This window comes from Gavialis gangeticus, unplaced genomic scaffold (genome assembly GCF_001723915.1).
Source record: "Gavialis gangeticus isolate Ggan-Ray unplaced genomic scaffold, GavGan_comp1, whole genome shotgun sequence".
NCBI lineage: Eukaryota > Metazoa > Chordata > Crocodylia > Gavialidae > Gavialis > Gavialis gangeticus.
The window spans coordinates 46,260,852-46,283,905 of record NW_017728993.1 but is presented as its reverse complement, the minus strand read 5'-3'; the positions used below and the strand labels follow the sequence as shown (position 1 = coordinate 46,283,905).

General features: G+C 44.2%; 1 protein-coding gene across 1 annotated transcript in view; it reads right to left on the bottom strand.

Annotated features, from left to right (window-relative positions):
* Positions 1-4,227: 4,227 nt before the first annotated feature.
* The window catches only part of PALMD (palmdelphin), a 37,803-nt gene continuing 18,976 nt past the window's right edge, over positions 4,228-23,054 (bottom strand). Inside the window, exons 4-8 of the mRNA XM_019501668.1 lie at positions 13,840-13,954; positions 11,261-11,294; positions 11,044-11,157; positions 9,065-10,162; positions 4,228-4,900 (exon numbers count right to left, since the gene is read on the bottom strand). Coding sequence (XP_019357213.1) covers positions 4,857-4,900; positions 9,065-10,162; positions 11,044-11,157; positions 11,261-11,294; positions 13,840-13,954 — 1,405 coding nt within the window. The 3' untranslated portion in view covers positions 4,228-4,856. The remainder of the gene's footprint in view (positions 4,901-9,064; positions 10,163-11,043; positions 11,158-11,260; positions 11,295-13,839; positions 13,955-23,054) is intronic.

Below are 23,054 nucleotides of genomic sequence, written 5' to 3'. Positions count from 1 at the left end.
TTTTTTTTTTTTTAAGGGGGGAAGCTGGTTTTTATCTATCAGAACTGAGGCATGTAATGGCTCCCTGTAATGGCTGCCATAGGCTGTGCTTCTTTAGAACCAGGAGATAGAGATGTAGTGTACCCTTCAGGCCTTCAGTTAGTTTTAACCCTGTTATAGCCATTGAGCATTACAACCATGTAGTTCTGAAACTGCAGCTAAATTGTGGTGCTGAGGAGTGGGCTTGAGATGCATTCAAGTTAATTTTTCATTTTCATGTCTGTTATCTAAGGTAACTGCACTTGGTCAAATCCCAAAGTTGGAGATTGAACATCCAAGCGTAATAATCGCACATCTCTATCTCATATGGCATTTTTGTCAAAGATTGGTGTTTTGGGAGTGGGATAGCAGGGGAGGTATGTCACAATGCCACTGTGGTCTAGGGGGTTTGTGGGGTGGCACGTATGTTTTATTAATGTGGTGTGTTTATATAGTCTCTACATATAGGTAGAGTCAAGCTGTATTCAGCCTTATCACCTTTTATGTTTATAAGCATTATAATATTTGATATAAAATTATACTACTTATGCCATCATAGGGCCAGGACAACATGATAATGACTTTGACATGATAAACAAGCAGTTTCTTTGGCACCTAGGAGTGGTTCAAAGCCTAAATAGCTGAAAAGCAGTACTGTATTTTTGCGCATATAACCCGCACCCATGCATAACCTGCGGAAAATTGTGTTTTACGTAAAATACTCTGTGTATTCCCCGCATCCTGAGACATGGCCGCAAGTGCGGGCTCTGCTGGGCTTGTGGGCTCTGCAGGGGAGGGGAGGGATGAGGAGCTGCAAGCTGTGATCCCCGCTCCCTGCCACCAGCCTCACACTGCTGGGCATGGCTGCTGGAGCCTGAGCTGGAGCCCACAGCTCACAGCTCCTCATCCCTCCCCTCCCCTCCCCTGCAGAGCCCCGCTCCCCACCACCACCACCAGCTACACTCTGCTGGGCACAGCTGCCGGAGCTGGAGTTGGAGCCCACAGCTGGGGACAGGCTATGCTGTTCTAAAGACTCTGCATAGTCCGCACCCTTGTATAGCCCGTACCCACCCGTCAAGTTTGTAAAAACGCGTATAGCCCATGGGCTATATGCGCGAAAATATCGTAATTGCCAAGAACTGGCTTTTGCCATGAGTTGTTTATGCACCACCCTTTCAGATGTGCTCTAAGGCTTGTGGACCGTGCCCTTCTGGACAATGAATTTACATTTTAAAAGAAGGGGCTGTAAGAATAATACCTATCCAGAAGGACACTTTTCAGAATGGGGAAACTAAATGAGAGACAGTATTATTAGGATACTATCTAATTGCCCATTAAGAATGATGGATTTCAGGGGGTGTTTACATGGGGCCCCCCCTTCACCCTCCCCACTCACCCTTCAGCACTGGCCTTGTAAAGACTCCCTATGCCACTGCTGTCTCCTCCTGCAGCATGGGGGCTCCCTACCCTGGCATGCCTCTGCCTTGCAGTGGAGCTTCCCCTCCCCTCCCTGCTGCCTCCCTCTCCCTATTGGCTTTGTCGGGGCTGGATGGCGGCGGGGTGCTGCCACTGTGACCCCCCCCCCAACCTTTCCCACTTCCCTTCCTTCCTTCCCTGCTGCCACCATGACACACCATGCTCCACTTTGTCTCCCCCGCCCCATGCCCGCCTGAGCCCGCTCAGCCTCCCTCCCTCCCTTCCTGCTCCTCTCCCTCCCTCCCTCCCTCCCTCCTTCCCTGCCACCCAGCTCTGAGAACAGCTGCCACTGTTTCCCCCTCCCTGCCAGCTGTTCTGGGGGTCATTGGGGTGCCACCCCATGACCCTCCCCACCCCTTCACCTTCAGGCAGGGAGACGTGATACCTGGGTGGCCAGGGCATGTTCGCTGCCACCACAAACTTCCCCGGCAGTGGCTCAAACTTGGGCCCGTGTAGCCAATTGCTGCTCACCCTCTAAGCAGCGCATGTGCAGTTGGCCAAAAGCATTACGGACAGACCAACAGACAGACAGACTAAGCCCTTTATTATATTAGAATTGGATTAGCAATCTTAATGTCTGGAAAGATGCAAATATTTGCCTGGCCTGAATTAGATCAGGAGAAATTTCTGTGCTGGTAAATGCATGCACCTTCTGGGGAGGGGGTGGAGTGGGCAGGAAGTTATGCATATTGTGGGTTCCCTGAGAATGTGAGAGGTACTTAGGTAGCCAAATAAAAAACTGTACTTAAGCTTTGCTCTGAGAAGGGTTTTGTCTTTAAGTTTTCCTGAGCCTAGGAAAACACTGGAGTCCCGAAGCCAGCAGGCTGAGTAAGGAAATTTGCAGATTCTGCCAGAAAGGTAAAGCAGGTGCTGCTTTCTAACATGTTGAGCTGACTAAGGACTTGGACTTAACCTTTTTTTATGCTGAAACTAATTGTTTAGACATTTCTTTTTATATCTACTTATTGTCAGTGATAACTAAGATTCCAGAGCATTTTGCAGTTAGGCCTCTTTTCTGGAAGGGGGAGGATCCATTTCTTCTGAGTGCATAACCAGACATGGGTGTGATTCTCCTGGATGGTAAAATCCCCTTTGATAAGAGCTGGCAAGACATGGGTGCAACTGGTAAGGCTGAGATGCTGCAGACCAAGGAGTTGGACCCAGGCATATCTCATCTGGTTCTCAGTAGTCAAGCAGCAGATGGCAGGGAGGGGTTTTGAACTGGAGGGCATCCCTAAGGCTAGGGACAGACGCTCAAAAAGCTGGAGCCTGAATTGATTCAATCTTTGCAGGTTAGTCTAACCTGCCTAGATTGAACCAATTTACAAGTGAGCAGATATTCAGGAAATGTAGGCACATTCCTGCAGTGGTTCAGGCCAGAAGCCAGGGGGCACTAGAGCAATCCTTGGCTGCAAGGAAGCTGTGCTGGGGGAGGGAGGGCGTGGCCAGCCTGGGCAGTAGCTTCAAGTCAACTGGCTGCGGAGGGATTTAATTCCCCCCTCCCTGTCCCACCTGTACACACGTGAGCCTGGGTCTGCCTGGTGCTCCACCCTAGCTGCCACAGCAGCAGGAGCAGGGGCATGGTCAGATGCCAGCTGGCATGGTCCCCTGAGGCAGAGGGAGCAGGGATGGAGTTTATTCCCCACTCTGGCCCTAGGGGACTGCAGCTGGGGCTTGCCAGCACCAACCACTGCTGATTACTTCCTGCATGGGGAGGGCAGTAGAATAAGCTTCTTCCCTGCCTCCTTTGCCAGATAACTGAGACAAGGGAAATAACGCCCCCCCCCACCCCCTTGCCTTAAGGGGCGATGCTAGTTATACCCTCAGCCCTGCTGCTGGAGCAGTGAGGGGGCAGGAACCCTGATGGGGGCAGCAGCCACTATCATGGTGTCCCAGGAGTGCAGGGCTCTTCCTGGTGGTGGGGCTGTGCTGCAGGTGGGAGCGGGGCAGGCAGAGCTGCCACAGACTGTGGAACAAGTGGCAGCACAAGGGCTTGGAGGGGTGCTATAGCCTGTAAAGCTCCCTTAGTGCTGCCAGTGCTCTCCCCGCATAATGTGCAGCAGCTCTGACTGCCTCGCCCCACGCCCACCCACAACATAGCCCCACCAGCTGGGAAGAGGCTTGCACTCTTGTGACACCATGAGCAGCCTCTCGCTGCTCCAGTGGGTCCATGCTAGTGGGATGGGGATGAGGGGAGGAATCTCTTCCCTCCCCCTTCACCTTAAGGGGTCTGGCATCTGACCACACCCCTGCCCCTGACTACTCCTGCTCCAGCTAGAAAGCAGAGGGGTGGGGCACTTCCCTGCCAAGGGCTGCAGAACATCCTGGGATGCTGGGGGACTGTGGTTTAACTTAAACCAGGAAGGGGTCTGGGACAGAAATTCTATCAATTGGTTTGAGCTCAATCAGTTAAGTCTGATATATATTCAACTGGGTTTATCTCAAACTGGTTTTGGCCACTTTGAAACTGGTTTATGTGCACTGAACTTGTGTTCTGTTACAGGTTTAAACCAGCTTCTGATCACTTAAACTGGTTTAATATGTAACGTCTGTCCCTAGCCCAGAGGTATAAGAACACCTCAGGACTGTCTCAAATGCATACCTGACAGCATCTTGGGGTGAGGGAGTGTAAGAAGATAATTGAAAAGATCTGTGGAAGATAGTACCAGAGCTGTAACTATGAACTGAAATTCTTTTGGGTCAGATCCAGGGAAGTCAATGAAGCTATGTTGGTTTTTTTTTTTTTTAACCACTTGGAAATATGGTCCTTTTATTTACGTTCCATCACACTTCTACTTTAAGTGAGTACTTTATTTGCTTTAAACTTTCACTAGAAATACAGTAAGGCAGTTTTAAAAATTCAACAAACTGGGTTGTTACACATTCAAGTGTGTGTACATTGTGGGAAAATTAATTTGCACAAGAGGTGTTTTATTGTTCTGTACACCTGGCAACTATTGTTCCTTACTGTAGCTGAGTGTGTGTATGTATATCAGTCTGCCTGTATAAAGGTAAAACTGATTAGGTTTTCCTTGAACAAATCTCCCACTGATTTCACTGGAAGTTTTGCTTCAGTAGGACCTTGGAATTTAATTTGCACTGCTCTTAAATATGTATACATATAAATGGCAATCAGATATCTGACAGTGTTACCCCCCTCTCCTACCTCACCTTTTTTTCTTTTTGGCTAGATGGTGTTTTAAGGTCAGCAGTTTTAGGAATAGGTACAGAAATGTGTACAATAGAATTTTACATAAGCAAAAAAAGTGTTAGTCCAGAAAATGGGATAAAAGAGTTCTTCCTCTAAGCTTTATTCTTCTTTGAACCAAAACCTAATTCTAGGTCCATGACACTGTGGCTGTTTAAATCACCTTTTTCCCCAGCTTTGCCATCCTCATCCTTAAAGCTGTGGATAAAGAACAAAAACATTTAAGTGAATATTATGACTAGTGTTCTACTTTTAATTTTAAATTTCCTTGTTTAGAATAAGAATGTACATACCTCCAGTGGTGAGAGCTGACAGTTAGGGTTATTTTAGTATTAGAGAGAGAAATCATTGGAAAGGATTAGTTTGGGTAATTTCACAGTAAAAAGGAAATATATATATAGAGAGAATGAATTAATTAGCACTATTACAAATTAGTACAGCTCATTTTCTGAGCATATATATTAGAATTAACTTCATTAATGCACAGCAGATAGACATTATGGCCCCTGACCATATGCTAACAGATCAGAGGGAAGTGTGAATAAACAAACTAACCTCTCTTTATACTAAACCACTACATGAGAGCTACCATTTCTTGGAAGTTTCTTTTTCTCTTTTGCATTCACACTCATAGAAGACTTGGGGTGCCTACAGATGTTTAGGCAGCCTGTCAGGGAGGAGCTGTAACTCATGGCACTTGTACACAAAGCACCATGAATTAGTGCCACTGAACCCAACAGGGGACTCGAGCCTGCCTGCACCAGCTCTGGCCAGCAGGTGGGGACACTCCAGTAGGATGCTGCTGAACCATCTCTCTCCCTAGCTCTGCCTCCCCACTGTGTGCTTCCCCCCACAACTACCCCTGAGGTCTTGGGGATCTTGGGGTGGGGGGGAAAGCTGGGCTGGGCCATGTGGAGGGGAGTGGCTCTGTTCCCTTCACCCCCTCCTGCCTCCCCAGCTCCAGCTCTAGCTGTGGCAAAGCTAAGCTGGTAGCTGTGTGCTGCCTCTGTCAAGAGGCCTGGGCAGGGGGTGGGGGAAGGGAGCCCCCCCCACCTTGTAGACTTCTCCCAGCTACCCCAGCTGAGGTATTATGGGGAGCCAAGCCAGACCTGTGTTTCTTTCCACCACATACCTGCCCAAGCCTCTTGATGGGGGTAGCACTCAGCTGCCAGCTCTGCCTTGCTGTGGCCAGAACTGGGGTGGAACAGAGCCCACTTGCCTTGGAGTGAGTTAGGCCAGGCCTATGAAACCCTAGCCAGTGTAGTTGGGGGAAGGGGGCCATGAGGCAGGGGGGCTTTGTTCCACCCCAAGCCCCCCATGCCCCAGCTGCTGTTACAGCAAAGCTGAGCCGGTAGTTGCAAGCTGGCAGGTGTGAGCTGCTGCTGTCCAGAGGCTTAGGTAGGGGGATGGGGGAAGGGAGCACCCTCCCCATTTGCAGGCTTTTCCCAGGTACCTCAGCTGGGCCAGTGGGGAGCCTGGGCTGGGCCCATGAGATAAGGTGGTTCCATTTCCCTAACCCCTGCCCAAGCCTCTTGGTGGTGGCAGCAGCAGCATGCAGCTACCAGCTTGCTGTGCTGTGGCCAGAGCTGGGGTAGGAGAATGAGGGAGGGAGGAACAGAGCTCCCTCACCTTGCAGGCCCAGGTCAGCTCCCCACAAGATCCCAGCAGGGGTACTTTGAACTCTGGTTGAAACCCCTTAGAGTAAAGAAGAGCACATGTCCCGTGTAATTGCTAGCTGTCCCTAAACCACACTAATCTCTGCACGATTTTGTTCTGGAAATTACCTTCCTTTCTTTTTGTTGGGAGTTTGCAAGGCCCAGTCTGGCTTGCTTTCCAGCTACCCATGCTCTCCTTCATTTCTAAGAGAGCTCCAGGCTTCCATTCTTCTCCGTGCTACACTGAAACCAGGAGCATTTGGCCCAGACTTTCTGATCTCAAATGCCAAACAAGACCTTGTGGACTGGTTTAATGATAAACAGAGAGAATGGGTTCAGCCCTGGGGTAATTCTTGATTTCACTGGAGATATGGAGTGAGTCTGATGTGCTGATATTTAAGAGAATTACTGATTTTTATAAACTCTTTTCCTCCTCCCTTTTTAAGGAATAGCCTTTTATAACGTATTGTTGTTTTAAATGCAAAGCTTTCCTGGTTTTTTCTTTTTCAGAACCAGTGCTATGACTACAAGGCTGTTTGGAAAAAAATTAGTCATTTCCTGGCTTGTTTCTATGGATCAGATTATGGCAAGGAGTGGTGACAAAAGGTTGGGGAAAGAGAAGGATATGGCTCTGTTCCAAGTTCCATTCAGCACTTTGAGATTCTCTGCTTGGAGGAGATGGTCTTTAATGCTTGAGGTAAAATTTGGCTCCTTGAAATTCAGTGACAAGAATTCTATTAACTGCCACAGGGCCAAAATTTTACTCGGTAATCTGTTTTCTCCTTTCTGTTGTGCCAAAGGGACAATGTTGCACAGAAATAAAACTGGTGGAGAATGGAGTAAGTTCTCAAATGGTGTTGCAAAATGTTTTCTCCACTTTGCCTGTTGTCTTTATAGGAAGGGCTCCAATAAAGAAACTGATGCCTGTACAACAGTAGTTAAAAATGCCAAACCTGATGCACCCAGGCCTTGAACTGGCTCCCATCCAGTGCAGGGTTGGGACTGGCACTGGCTCCCTTACCATGCTGATATTGCTTCCAGCCCCTGTACTGCACTGCAGCCTTGAACCAGGTCCTGTGCAGTGCAGGGGCTAGGATAAGCCCCCCATGCCCTGCCCATGTTGTTCTCACCCCACACCACAACAGAGCCTTGAACAGGGCAGAAGCCAAAAATCAGCTGACTTTCAGTCTCAGCTCTAGGATCCCACCAAAGCTGATTTAAGACTGCAGTGTGGTACTACAATCTATATTTAAGTTGCAGCATTCATGACGCATAGGGGGTACATGTGTACCTCCTGAGATTGGCTGTGCACCCCCTGGAAACACCAGCCACGAAACCGAAAGTGCTGGCGGAAGTGCACTTCCAGTTTTGCCACTGGTGATTTCATGTTTGGTGATAGGCCTCTGGGGGACCCCTCTCCCTGTCAGAGATCTGGTGTCCCCCCAGATTTGGGAGGCACCAGTTAGCCATGAGTTGCAGCAAGCATTAATGTGCAACTGCTCAAAAAAACTGCCTTATGATTCTATGAAAACTTACTAAGTCACATTAGTGCTTACTACAATCTAAATATAACATGTGCTAAATGTAATGTATAAGAAGGCCCCAACAGTGTATTTAGGTAGAGCTCACTATTGTATTTCTCCTGCCACCAAAATTCCCTGGGAAATGTATAGGCAATGTTGGAGAAGAGGAAGGGGAGTTAGAATAGGATGCAGGAGTAGGGCCCCTTGACTTTATCCGAATGAGTTAGGATATCTTTCCTCCCCTTTTAAAACTGTAATAGCTGTTACTGGCTGATTTTAAAATATACTGCTCTTATTCTTTACATGGTTTTTTTTACCAATAACTAAAATACAGTATCAGTATATTTAAAAAATAACCTGTTACTTTGCCAGAAGACTTGGTAATTAAAGATTTTTAAAGACATTTTATTATAAAAGTTTATACTATGAAACTGTATGATTTTGTATATTAACAGATTAGAAAAAAAAAAGTAAAGTATTTTTAGTGGAGAGACTAGACAGAAAGACAGATTGTTAGCATACAGACAGGTAAGTGGTTTAGTTGTAAATGTAATTTAAACATTATAAAAATACTTAAGTAAATCAAGCTAACAAATGTATTAAAATTTGCATAAACATTGTCAAAGGCAAGACTTGATTTAAGAAGAATATAAAGCTACCCGTTGAACAGCCTTGCTAGTTTAAGGTGCAAGTTGGATCATATTAGAAGTAGTTAGAACATAGATAGGCACAGATAAGTTCCAGAAGAGAGGTACACAGCATTAAGAAGCAATGCCCTTAGCCACACAGAAGCAAGCTGCACTTATTGTTCTCATGTAGTCGATGCTAGAAATTGAATTCAATTGATGTTTCAAGGGAAAACCTAAAAAGTTGCAAGGTTGCTTTACTTTTTTTTAATCTTCAGAGATCATGAAGATAAATTTTATTTCCAAAAACTTCTCAAAATGTTGATCTGGTAAATAGTGCATTGCTGAAGGTGAAAAAAAAGCATTTGACAGTACTAAAAATACCAACTGGCATTTATTAACAAATAGAAGGGGGAAAAATACTGTAATCTCTGTATTAGTCCATTTGTCAGTCCAAGATTGGGAAAGTGGAAAAGGATTGTTAGTAGGTGAAAAGCATAATGCAAGCAGTCTCCTACATGAGTGAACAGCAGTGACAGGACTTTCCTTTTTTGTTACCTGTTAATGAGGGATCTTCAGTACCATCTCCAGACATCTGGCCCTGAGGATGGGCATGATGCATAGGGGAGTTTAAGCATTCCTCTTGCTCTTGTAGTGAGAGAGAATTTTTGTGGGGTAATTTGCTTAGATTTCCATGTAGGCTGCCCTCTGGGATTCTCTGTTGAGCATCCGCTTGTTGCTGTTTAACTGGCTGATAAACTTGACTATAAGGACCGACAGGATGATAGGATGGATTTTCAGATTTGCTGCTGTTGTCTTCGTCATCATCATCACCAATTATGACTAATTCTGCTCGAATAATTCCATCATATTCTGACAAGTTTTTATTTGCTTCTGCTTCATCATCTACATGCTGATAACCCATGAAAACCATTGTTATGGGTTCTGTATCATCCACGTAACATGGCACAGCTTGAACAATGCTATATCGAACATCTTTATCATCTTCCTGAGGTGCAGGTGATGTTTTGTGGGTGTGCTCAGAGTTCATAAGCACTGTCTCATAGTGGCAATCTCTTGTATACTGACAGGACTCTGAATCTTGTTGTAGAACTTCTCTCTCTCTGTTCTGGATTACCCTGCTTTTTGGACTCATGTGTGACACTTCCTCCATTTGCAGGGGCCCTGATGATAGAGACTTTGGCAATGGTGCCTTTGGAAGATCAAAACTGTTTTCTCCACTTTGCCTATTGCCTTTGTTATAGATGGATTCATTCAGATGATTGCCAAGACCATTTGTTTCTTTTTTAAGTACATCTTCCCTATTTGGCTTGCAAACCAATCTATCTGTCTGGGGAGTTGTTGGCCTGCAGAACTGGTTTGCATACACAGGCTCATGATACTCCGTAGGGGATTTAGAATTTTTTTCAGTTGCTTTCCTTAAAAGGTCCTCCACCTCAACAGGTGCAAGTTCATCCATGCCATTGTGTGTTACGCTGTCACTGGAACACATTGCATAGACAGACCTCCTCCCATCGTCATAGACTTTTACTCCTGTCTCCTTGAAGTCATCAGATGGAAGAGGAATTGTAGACAAGACAGTATTCTCCCCAGTCTTCATATCTCTTTCAACTTTAATTTCCATGGCAAATAATGCTGTTTGGAAAAAAAAAGTACTTAATAACTAATAAAATTACACCTGCAATGAATATTAAAACTTTATGGTAAATTGTTTGAATAAATTGTCATATATTTCAAGGTTACTTTTTAGCAGAGATGGGCTTGTGCTGTACAGTTTCTTACTTTGAGGCTGAAGCCCCAGATGCACACAGCCAGCTCTTGGCTTTTCGTTCAGTATAATATAATGAAAATGATTAATTGTACAATTCAAATACTGTACATCCTTTTTGTTTATAAATTCCCAGTTCATCACCTGATCTCCCCCTCACAGTTTGAAGATAAGAAACAACATTTTGTTTAGGGCCCATTTCTGATAGGCAAGCAGCCATCTGAGCCAAAGTTTCCTTGAAAAGACAGCAAGTGAGAGAGCCAGGTTTGAACTTGGTCCATTGAAGAAGACTCCCTCAAGGGGCTAAGCAATAAGAGACAACAGAAATTGAGTGAGCTGAGCACCATTCACAATCATATCATTGGTTTTAATGACATTGGAGTTGGAATTTTGTGGAGAAAAGGTGGTAAAAGTTGGGTAGCTCAGCTGGTCTAAATTCTCACTGAACATGTATGAATGGGGGATGGGAAACCCAAGTAGGGGTGTTGAGATTAAATCAGGTCTAGGAAGTAAGTGCTGGAAGCAAGTGTGGGAAAGTTTAAGGTCTCACTCTTGCAGTACACTAGTGTCACATCCTAGATTTTGGTGGAGTTCCTGAAAAGGTATACCTGTGTACATGAAGGAAATGTAGCCTGTTTTAACTGTTTGTCTTTTCTCTAAGTTGTTAGTCTTCCTCTCCCCACACTTTTAAGAGGCTTCTGCATTATTTCACATCTCTGCTCTTTTTGGAGTTAGTACAGAACTGTACCTCTTCTGTTTTCTTCATCATCTTCTGTTCCAGCATGTCCTATCCTTTTCAGCACAGAAGGTCTGAAGGATTTTGGCAGGTCAGGTATGTTGGCGTATATGTAGTCTGCTTGTTCTGTGAACATGGAGATGGCACAATAAATGTTACTATACTTTCACTGGCAGCATACAACAAGTGTTAATATTTGATATTGATAAAATGCATTGGTTGAACGTACCTTCATGAACACTTGCTTTTTCTGCCTTCACAGACTAAGAAAAAACAGACCAAAAAAAAGCAGAGAGAGGGAGAAATAAGATTTACTATGATTTTCAGATCTTAACTAGAGATGCAGTTGTTTTTTTTTGTTTTTTTTAACTTGAACACATTTGTTTCAACTTTCTACATGGATCATCTTAACCTGAAAGGGACCAGGGAATGAGAAAACATCTTTTACCAGCAGTTTCCCTTGGGGAATCTGGCTCCACCATTGGCTTATTCCTCTCTGACATTCTGTCTGTTTTAAAGTTGGGCTTGACTAATTGAGACATTGCTTCTCGTTTCTTGCTTTCTCCTGGCACTGACAAGCAGACCATAGATGTGTACATCTATGTCAGGGCTGTCTCTAACTGGTGGCCTACGGACTGCATTCAGCCTGTGAAACGTAAATGTGATCCTGCGCAGTTGCCACTTGCCCTTCCCCTCCGCCTTTCCCCTCCCCCACTATTGATTCTGCTGCTACAGCAGCTGGACAGGGAAGCATGGTAGGTGGGGGCCTGGTGGGCTCACTGTGCACATGGCACCACAGTTGGGAGTGGGGAGGAATTCATTGCTGTGCGGTGGTGGTGGGGACTTGAGCTGACTGTGCAGAGTTGGCAACCTGCCCTGGCCATGTGCTGAGGATCCTGGGGGTTTGTGCAATGTATAGCCCCTGCAACATGCGCCACGTGCAGGTCAAGGGCTTGGGGTCTGGGACCCATAACCAATCTGGTGTGTAGCCCTCAGCTACACAGAAGTGGAACAGCCCTGATTTAGGTTATTGGGGACAGGGGTGTTCCTAGTGGATCATTTCATGGGGAATTGCTTCCATCCTTAGACTTACAAAGCTAAAGGATAGCCAAGGCTGTTAGCAGTTCCCACTGGGTGTGTCTACACATGCAATTAATGCAAAGCAATAAATTCTGGAGCAGTTTGATCCAGAGTAAACTACTTCCAGGTGCAGCATCTACATGTGTGCCTGGAACAGCAGCAGTTTGAGTGGCTTGGGCTGGCAAGGGGCATGGGGGGTCAGCCCTGGGATCTGGGTGGTGGCATTGGGAAGTGGAGGGGCTGGCTGGGGCATAAGGGTGTTGAAAGTGTGGAGATGTGTAGCTAGGCTGGAGGCAGGAATCTGGGCCCTGGCTGACTGGGCTGAGCAGGTGCAATTTACATCTGTGGTCAGTGTCTACACATGCATTTTTAATTCCAGTAAATCACCCCAGTATAAGAGTACTGTTCCTGATGGTACTATCTTATGCTAGCGTAAATTAGTTTTCTGTGGCCTACCACCATTGCACATGTAGATGGTGATGCTTTACTTCACAGCTAATCAATTTATTCTGCAGTAAAGCACATGTGTCGACATGGCTTTGTGTCCTGTCACTTATGTGCCATTTGCTCCTACAATTATGCCAGGACCCCAGGCTTGTTGACCTTTAGTGAATATTCCTGAGTCTCTATTCACTTTGTAGATTAAGTGTGTGTGCATGTGTTCCCTGTTAAAATGGGAGGTAAGAGGATTTCTTGAATGCTGTTGATAGCGTTGGAGTGAAGTTTTAGTTGTGATAGTCGAGGTAACATGCAAAAGGCAAGGATTTTTTTTTTTTTAATATCACCCACAAAATCCTTGCTGCTTAAATGCTGTTGCTATTAGTTCCTGATCTGAGAAAATGTTTAATGGTACTGAGATTTTTGCTGCAAGTACTTTTAAGGATGTGAAATAGCCACATATCTTTTACTGATGTGACTACCTCTCAAGGTTTAGAAGGGTCAGTCTCCATGCTTTTAAAGAATCTTTAGCCTCCTATGCTGAGACTACTTACAAAGCAGATGGGCCACATCCAGACAAATGTGGCCATTTGCTTCCCTGGGGACAAATAGCGGTACACTGTGCTTGTCCCCAGGGAGCACCCATTCCATATGCACTCTGGCATGTGGCAGGTTAACCCAGGTGGGGTGGGGGAGGCTGGGGCCAGAAACTGCTGGCCCCAGAAGCCTGCCTTACAGTACTGGGGGCTGTGGGGAGCTGCAGCTGTTGTGCTCCTGCAGTTGGGAGCCTGGTTGGTAGCTGGGGCATGGCTCCAGCAGGCCGCTACATGTGCCACCACACTTTTTTTTGGTGTGAGGTTTTTTGTTTTTTTTTGTTTTTTGACCTGGGAGATCCCAGCATCAAAAAAACCCTCTGTGCTGCAAAGTAGCAGCACGGGGAATGCCTGCATGTGTGGTGCTGCAGACAGGTCTGTGACACCCCATACTGCATGTCCACAGTTGTCTGGACATGGCTTTAGAGGCAATAGTAGGACTAGTTTTTATGATTGTCTTTGGGAATTTTTCCATTGAATTATGGCATGAAACCACCAACCTCTTTCCATGTAGGTCACTTAGCTGTAAGATGACATGATCTTTTGATTTCCCTTGATTTGTTAGATTTGAACAAGTGAACTTCTTAAAGATGAAATCTCATTACTAGTCCCAGGATTACTTTAGCTTTTGTTTTATTTATTATGGCACATACATTCTAGTAAGGAATCTGGTTTCTGAGATGATTTAAGGACTAACCTTTATTATGTCTTCAGCTGTTCTCTCAACTGATTTAAGTTTCTTTAAAATTGCTGCTTCATTAGCTGAGATTTTCATTTCTTCTTTTTCCAGAGCTTCAATTTCTGTCTCAAGTCTACAAGCAAAATGCATTTGATTTTCTAGTAAAAGAATATAGCTTAAAAAATACAATTACATATAGAGTCCAATCCCCATGGAGATATTGATGTCCCTGATCCCTTTCAAGCTGAAACAAGTTCTGTGCTTATTGTAAATCAACTGACTTCTATGCACTTGCTCATCACTTACCATGCTGTGAAATCAGAATAATGCTCCTTGTATTTGCAGCAAAATGTGCAAATGTGTAGTGTTTGTCACTAATATCTTAAGAGAAAATTGGCTATAGCAGATTAGTATACACTAGCAGAGTTTACTTTTTTAGAAGGACTTGGCTGGGGTGGGGAGACATTTTAGAAAATTTGTTCCAAGGTGAAGAAATCACTTTTTCATGCATTACTACAACTAAGGTGGTGTACACCTTCATGTAATAGTGCTGCATGATATTTTTCTAGTTTATAGATAATTGGGTGAACGTGTGTTCACACTTTCCTTTTGTTCTGACACAGTGTTTTTCCCATGGTCTAGATGATCATGATCAACAAGGTTGGTAAATTATACAGTCACTTGTGACTATTATAATTAAAGGGCCAGATTGTGCTATTGATAGACATAATGGGGACGTCTAGACAAGTGCTCATGTGAGTTTCCCTGGAGACAAATAGCAGCGGCACATAGTTGTGCCATTGCTACTTGTCCCTGGGGAACACCTTTGGCATGTGACAAATTGCCACAGGTGGGGTAAGGAAGGCTGGGACCAGCACCTGGACTGGCCCCAGCAGCCATACCTGGGGTCCTGAGGGCCTTCCAGGGCTCCAGCAGCAGTGATCTGGGTGAACAAAGCCTGGCCGACAGCCCAAGTGTGACTCTGGCTTGTCAGGCTCTGGTTTTGGGCAGCGCACACTGCTGCTGTGTGCACTGCCCTGCTTTTTTGACACCTGGAGATCCTGGTGCCAAAAAAAAATAAAAAATCACTGGGCTGCAAATTTAGCAGTGCAGCAAATGCCTGCATGCAGTTAGTGGCACTCCAGATGGGTCTATAGTGCTGCAAACCACACTTCCACGCTCATGGGGATGCACCCACTGAGTATTTTATATTATACCCTATCTGATTCTGGGTGGCCTAACTGCAGAAAGAGGCTACTCTGCGGGTGGCCGTGGTGATTTCCAAACAAAGGAGGAAGGTACAGGGAGTTGGCACCCTTGAAAACAGAATTGCATTCATTCCTGCTAGCTGGCCTGTGGTGGAACTGAGATTAAGAGCTTCTATGCCAAGTTTTGAAATGCATCTACAAGTAACTGGTTCACATAGGATTTAAATAAATACAAAGTGACAAGATTATTTTTCTTCAATGCAGTTATTTCCTATTGGAAAATAATTATTGCTGCAACTAAAAACCATAATAGTGATGCTAATAGTGTTTTATTTTGTACTAGAGGCCAGGATTTCTTATGGTCATTTTCTTTTAGTAGACCAATTGTATAATTCGGATAGAATTAGACAAGCTTTTTACATGCAAGACATTCTTCATCAGGTACTAGCATTCAGTGGTTCCCAGCAAGGTGGGAGTACAGATTACTCAACCACTTACCTGAGTAGTTGCCAGAAACAGTCATCCATGTACAAAAGCTCCTTGGTACTTTGGAACTCAAAACTTTGCCTCTTTCTAATTGCATTTGTTTGGGGTTGTGAGCAGCTGATACCCAGTTACTGTAGCTTCTGCAGATGTAAACTATAACATTGCTCCTTTTAGATGTTGATACATGTATGTGCATGCACAAGTTTGGAAGTCTACATTTTGAAGGTTGAGATTTCAAGATTTACCTTCTGTAATATGGATGAAACAGTGCATGAGGCACATGGATGTTATTGAGGTGTTTTACAGCTGAAAACAAAGATGAAACAAATGTGCTACACCTAAAACACCACTGGTACAAATAGGGACCTACAGTTATACCCACAGTAACTTTATCATGTTAGTCAATTTTAAGTATATGGACTTTATGTCCTAAGGAGGTATGTCCCAGCTCTGTTTAAAAACAAAAACCTCCTCCTTGATGCATGTCCTTTAGTATTATGGCTCAGTATTAGTGTGCTCTCTGAAGGAAGTGCTGGATCTGCATCTCCGAAACTACCAGTTTCAGAAGACCAGTAGTAATACCAGACATGCTGATTCAGTTCACTAAGGACAGGCAGCTTGGGAGGATGAAGAATATTCACAATATTTTTTTACATGAATTGAAGCTGTGCAGAATGATCAGTGGTGGCCCTTGCTGGCCAGTTTGCAAGAAAATCTTGGTAGTATAGATGAACAGAACATATGACAACAGAGTATTAACAACATTTACTTTCCGAACTTTTCTGCCAATGGGTGAGGCTTCCTGCAATGAGAAGATAACTTTTTGGCATCTACTCATTAAAGGAAGATGTTTTGGGTCACATGTAGAAGTTTTTTGGTAAGAAGATTACTTACCCTAACCCTAAATACTACTTTGTTTTGCAAGAAGTACACGCCCCAAGTTCCATAAATACCTAATATAATTAATTTGACTTTTATCATAAGATAGTGTTTCAGGAACTTCTCTCTCTCCAGATTTTAATACTAGGAACCGGAAATAGATTGCTTGCAAATGGTGTTGGTTGGCTGTTTCCTTTTAAAGCTTTTATCATTATTGGAAACAAAGATTTAAAATCCAGCAAGGATTGCTCATTTTGTCCTATGCATTTCTTGTCACTAATTTGTATGAATTCTTTGTGTCTTTGTATAGTTATAAGAAGTTGGAGAAGTTAATTATTGTATGCTGTTGTATGTTACTGTATATTAGAGCTGGTCCAAAATTTTCAACAACTTCCATTTTGTCAAAACTGAAAAATTATTTGCATATAAATATAACAGCAACTATTTTCATTGGGAAGGATTTTCAGGTCCAGGATGGAATATCTGATGATAGATATAGACGTTAGGACTGTGCGAAGCTTCGGGTGCTGATTCAATTCGCAGGAGATTCGGCCCAATTTGGTGGCTGAATCTCCAAATCTGAACTGAATCAGGGGACCAATAAAAAAGTCCAAATTGATTTGAAGCTCTCTGAATCTTTGGAAATGATTTGGAGAGCTTTGATGATTTGGGCAATCCCCACCCACTGCAGCAGGGACTCGGAGTTGGTAAGCAGGTGCTGGGGGAGTGGGGGCTGGAGGAGGGGGGAGAGGACCATGGGGGGACCCCTGCCAGGCCTCATCCCCTGCCTACTCCTCCAGCCCCCCATGGGTGCCCTGCCTGCCTCAGCTGCCAGCACTTTAAAAAAAAAAAAAGCCCCTACTAATCAGGTGCTGCCAAGCGGGAGGGGGGGGTGCACAATACCTGCTGCTCCCCACTGCCCAAACTGCATGGGGGGCTCTGCCACAGGCACCCCTCCCCCTCACTCCCCTAGCCCCCCCCCACAGCTGCCATGCCCACCCCAGCTCTGGCACTTTAAGAAAAAAAAACCCTGGGACTCACTGCTCTTGCAGTAGCCTCAGGGCTTCAGGGGGCTCATGCAGAGCACCCCACATGGTGGGGTGGGGCAGTGGGGATCGCCCCTTGCCAAGCAGGAACTGGTGAGTCTGGGTTTTTTGGCTTTTTAAACCTTAAAGGGCCGGAGCTGGGATGGGCGGGGCAGCCATGAGGCGGGGAGTGACAGCAGTCAGGGGGCTCATGAAGAACTCCCCATGAAGTTTGGGCAGTGGGGATCTCCCTCCTCTTTTTTTTCAAAGTGCCAGAAGCTGGGGCAGGTGGGGTAGCCACTTCCAGGCTGGGAGTGCGTGCGGGGGATGGGCCTGGGAGATCTGGAGAATCGGCAGCGGCCATATCAATTCAGGACAGTGATTCTGATCATTGAATCAAGTTGCTGTCCCCCCATTCAGCTGAATCCAAAGCGAATACTAGTCACTTTGCACAGGCCTAATAGACACATCCACTAATTTGAGGCAGTCACCAGGGATGAGGAGAAATTCTGATCTGAACATCTGTTCTGCCCAGTCCAGAGCAGGAGCTTGAATGGGGTCTTTGACATCCCAAGTTAGTGCCCTAACTGCTAACTGTTATTCATCAGTTTTTCCAGTTTGAGATTGTTCTATTTTTTTAATTAAAAAGGGAAGTTAAATGAACCAGACCAAGAAAGTGATCCTATAGTTCAGTACAATGAGCATTAACCCAGGATGTGGGCAACCCGGATCCAAGTATTTACTTTGAATCCAAGACAGCAGGGGCTTAAATCTGGGTGTTGGGGTCTCTCATCAAGCATGTCCTGCTGGACCAAGCACTTGGGTTATCATACCTGCCCCTGATTCCTGGCAATGCAACTGCCTCCATTTTCTGCTATGGGATTGGCTGCTCAAAATGCCACTCACCCTTTTTAGTACATCTGCAGTTTCAGGCTGCCGGCATGCTTTCATACAGCCTCAGTCCGTTTTGGCAAGCCTCATGTTCACTGTCTTCTCTGGTTCTCTTGGCTCCTGACTCAGTTTCTGCTTTTTCCTGACTCTGATCTCAGATCTCCCCTGAAACTTGGTACTGGCTGTCTGAGCCCTGGTTTTTGATCTGGGCTCGTGTCTTGGGCTACGTCTCTCAAATATCCCCTCTCAGCTTCCCTGGAATTTAGTCCTTGCATTTTCTGCCCCTCCAGCCCAGACTCCAACCCAACACTTGAGTATTTGGTGCCCCCACCTTGCTGATCTAGTTTTTCCTAGTAGCTTACTGCAGGCCTGGCTGCCTATATTCCAGTCGAACCCTCATGCTGGGTGAGCCCCTTGACTTGCCTGGCTACTGGGTATCTTTCCCCCCTTTTTAAAAAACAAAAAATCATGGAAGGACTCATTTTCATTCCAATGTAGAACACAGATTTAAGCCCCCAAATGTTTTCCACAAATTACAGTGGGTTCTTCCAAACTGCATCAGAAAATGATGATGATAGGTCTGCAGCAACACCAGTTGATGTCATGGGTGCCTTCCCACTGACCCAAATAGGATTCAGATCAAGCTTTAAACCAATGAAATAACGAATAATGTTCTAAATAGATTAAGTAGTGTACTACCAGCTCACTAAGGGATATAACTGATTTGATAGCCTAAACCTAGCTGCACATCAAATGTATCTTGTAAAACTCAGCATTAGTAGTGGAAGTCATTCTTACTTTTAAAGTAGTAGAGAGACAGATTGAGAGCTAGTTTGTAGAGGAATATTACTCATCTCTGTGTGAAGTCTAACCCTGCTACACTTTACTTGTATTATACAATTAATGGGTTAATCGCACAAAAAATTTAGACCAGCCACAAGTGCAAAGCAATTATCACACGATAAAAATGACTATCCAGTCATAGTTGGTTGGCTATAAAAAGAGCCAAACAACTATAAAGTAGTACTTGAAAATGTGTAACAACTCTATGGCTGGTTTCTATCCCGCTTTAATTTGAACGTGTAGCAGGGCCCTAACTGGTCTGTGGTTCTACTTAAACAAGTAGCTTTGTAACCCTGTGGCATTAGGATGCTATGTGGACTTTTTAAAGTAGTGGAGAGCTACCTTTTACCACTGAATGCCCAAATATATTAATTTTAAGAAATGTAATTCTACAGAGAAAGTGTCATCTCAGGCTGAATAGGGAAAGATCCATTATTACAGGAAGAAACATGCCAAGAAACACCTTTTGTTCATGCATGCTGTCAGGATGCTCTAGGACCCTGATCAAAGTCTTTAGTTCTGAGGTTAAAACAATAAGAAGGTGAAAGGAGGGAGATCCTTGCCCGTCTCTAACAGGGGAGGCCAATACAGTGTTCATAACAGACACTTGTGGTAGTTTTCTGTGCTGATTGTAGAAAACCATAACGTTGTGTAGTATATCTTTTTAAAGATGTATGTGAGTGTGACTTGATATTGATGAATCCTTGTATTAAAATATAATTTAGGGGATAAGCATACTGGACTAAAAAAATAATCTTTTATTATGAGTTTATTTTGTAATCTGGACTTAAAAGATATTGGGAAAGGGTGGGAAGTTTGAATATGGTAAGCAAGAGAAAAATTCAGTAGTTTTATCTTAGGCCAGGAAAACTCATTGTTTCATTTTACAAACACCCACATCCATATCTTAAAGCTATGCAGAGCTGATTCAATGCCCATTGAACTCAATAGAAAGGTTTCCTTAGATTTCTGTGGGTAATGGATTTAGATTTAAAGGAACTGCTTTGTTACTTGTATGTGTATAAAATGTCTACTTTCAAAGATTCATGTACACTTACAGACAGAAATTTGTTGGGATGTCTTCCTTTGAATGTACTGGATGTGTCTTCCTATTTTTTTCATATGCAGAGTTACCTGAAAATAAGGGGGGGGGGAGTATACTATTTCTTGTTTTGGTTTTTAATTCAATTTTAGAATTTTGTACTGGGTATTTAAGTTTCTGCATACTTACCTTTTAGAAACTACATTTGTTTAAGAGAAGTGTGAAAGCTATAGGTCACTTATCCTTGAGAGAATGATCCTTGGAGACTTTCACTACTTTGCACTCGTTTCAGGAGCATTGAAACTAGGCATATCTATCGCTGTTAAAATGTCAAGTGGCTATTTGTCTGTCTGCCCTTGAATAATATGTATTGTTTGAGAAAGAGAATGGGAAATTATCAGGAGTAACCTGGAAACTAGACCTCCAATTCAATCAGTGACGGAGTCAAGAAAGTGCACAGTACACAGCTGATTGTTGCTGTCCTTTGGTGGGGGGGAAGGGAGGCATGGAGAAAAGAAAAAGAGCAAGGACGCCAGAATAAAAGGAACATGGATGCTTCTCTGAAAGGAGCCAGATTGAGAGGAAATGTCAGTCTAGTGAGCCCTTGCACATTTTGTGATGAGCCAAACATTCTGGGAGCTGCAGCTTCCATACCTAGCCTTAGCTTTCCTTTGCATGTTATATTTCAAACTGGCTGCATGGTGCCTAGCAACATTTATATTGCTTGCTAATTTTTCTAATGAACTAATTCCATCAAGAAGGCATGCTATTTGCAGCCATATTGTAAAACTAAATGACAAATATGACTACAGGACTGCAGCCAGTTAGTACCCTCAGTTGTGAACTGGCTTTGTGCCTTGTAATTTCTAACATGCAAGCACAGTATTATGGGATAGATACTATGAATGTTATTCCTGTCTGCAGCTAGTGCTGGACTGATTGTCTACAGTTTTAGTTCAGGCTACTGTTAATTGTTTGCCCTTGATACAAAGAACGGAACTTTCTCACTTGTCTAAAACAACAAAACTCCTTGTTGTGTACTTGGTTGATTAAAAGCCACAGATTAACCCTATAAGGGATCCAAGAAAGAAATGCTTCAGAACACAGACTCTGTAGCAGAGTGGGATGGTAACATCCATGAAGTCAGTATAAACCTGCTTCCATTTGCAAACTTCTAAAGCACCTCTAGACCTCCAGCAATGGCAGACAGAGTCATTTTAGCTGGATAATGAAGAACAGCATGGATGGGGAGCATCATCACGAGTAGTTCATTCTGTTTGGAAAAAAAAGTTTTTGTACTCCCTTCCCAATGTTTTTCTGTATGTATGAGGGTGGGACCATAGCACATCTCCTCTGGCCTGATTTTTTTGCTGCTATCAATATTAGGTGGACTCTAGTTCCTTAGGCCATGGCTGTCACAGCTCTAGCCCATGGACCAGATCTGACCTATAAAGACCCATCATCCAGCCCCTGGTATTACACCTGGATCTGGAGTTGACCCACATGCTGAACTCTGGCCTTCCTGGAACCTGTGCTGCACACAATGTTGATCCAGGACACACACCACATTCAGTGTTTACCCTGGCCAGTCTGGACCCATGCTGGATACAGCAGCCCCTGCTCCCTCAGCTGCCCTGGGGTGGGCACCATACAAAGTATGGGTCCTGGGCCAGCCAGAGTGGGTGTTGCATGTGACATGCATCATGGACTGGCCCTGCACAGGTCCCATATGCGGCATGGTCCCCAGCTGGCTTGAGTAAGTGTTGGGTCCAACATGTGCAGTGGTAAGAGGAGGGTCTGTTGGCCATGCACTGTTCATTCATGCCCCAGACCCTGCACCATTTATGTGGCTTGTGGGGCCAGATGAATTTGACACCCATGCCTTGGGCTCGTATATGTGGACAGCTATGTGAGGTGTAGCTTGCTTAGTGGAGGGTCAGGGTTTTTTTCACTTTGGCATATCCACACAGACTCAACCATAACTTGACTCTAAAAGCAGGGGCTTTCACACAGATATAGTAGCACTATGGTTTATTCTGCATAGATTTTTTTCCCCTGACTTTGATCAAAATTAATTTAAGCTGTTAAATGGCAGTAGAATTTGATAATCACATGCTCTCTACAGCTAACACTATCTTAGTATATTCTTGTACTTCCAGCAGAATTATTCAGTTCAGTTTCATTTCTGCTTGTGGTCTTGTGATGTCTTTGGGGATGAAATTATATTATGTTGGACCTTGGCCTGGCTAATTCTGACAGTGATAGATTGTCAGATTGCTATTTTTTTTAAGATTCAGGTCATTGTCTTGTGGTTTTTTTTGGTAGATTTTCATGCTGGACAAAAGCACTGATTCCTTTTTTCTGTGCTCTTTCTTTTTGCAAAATGCAGCACAATCAAAAAAAAAATTAAGTGTTATTTCTAACATTCATTTTGCTAAAGTAGCAGTGCATCATAACTGTATCACTTCTAGGAAGAAGGACAATGACTTCATTTCATTTCCCCTTGCAATTTGCCTTTTGCATTTCATCAGGGTCTTGCTGCACTTTTTAATTAAAGCTGGGATATTTGGGACATGCTTCAGGAAAGGAAACAAATGTTATTAATGTTATTAATAATAAGTATGTATTAATGAAATACTGTAGATCAGCATTTGGCAACCTTTTCAGGTTACATGCAGGAATGAACCAGATCACCTCAGTGACAGGTTGGTGGGTACTGGGACCCAATTGTGGCTGCCACTTCTCTCCATGGTAGCACAGGGAGGGTGCTATCAAAGCCCCATATCTATGTGTTGGATCAAATAGCTTCCATGGGGTAGATCTGGCCCATGGGCCGTAGGTTGCCAACCCCTGCTATAG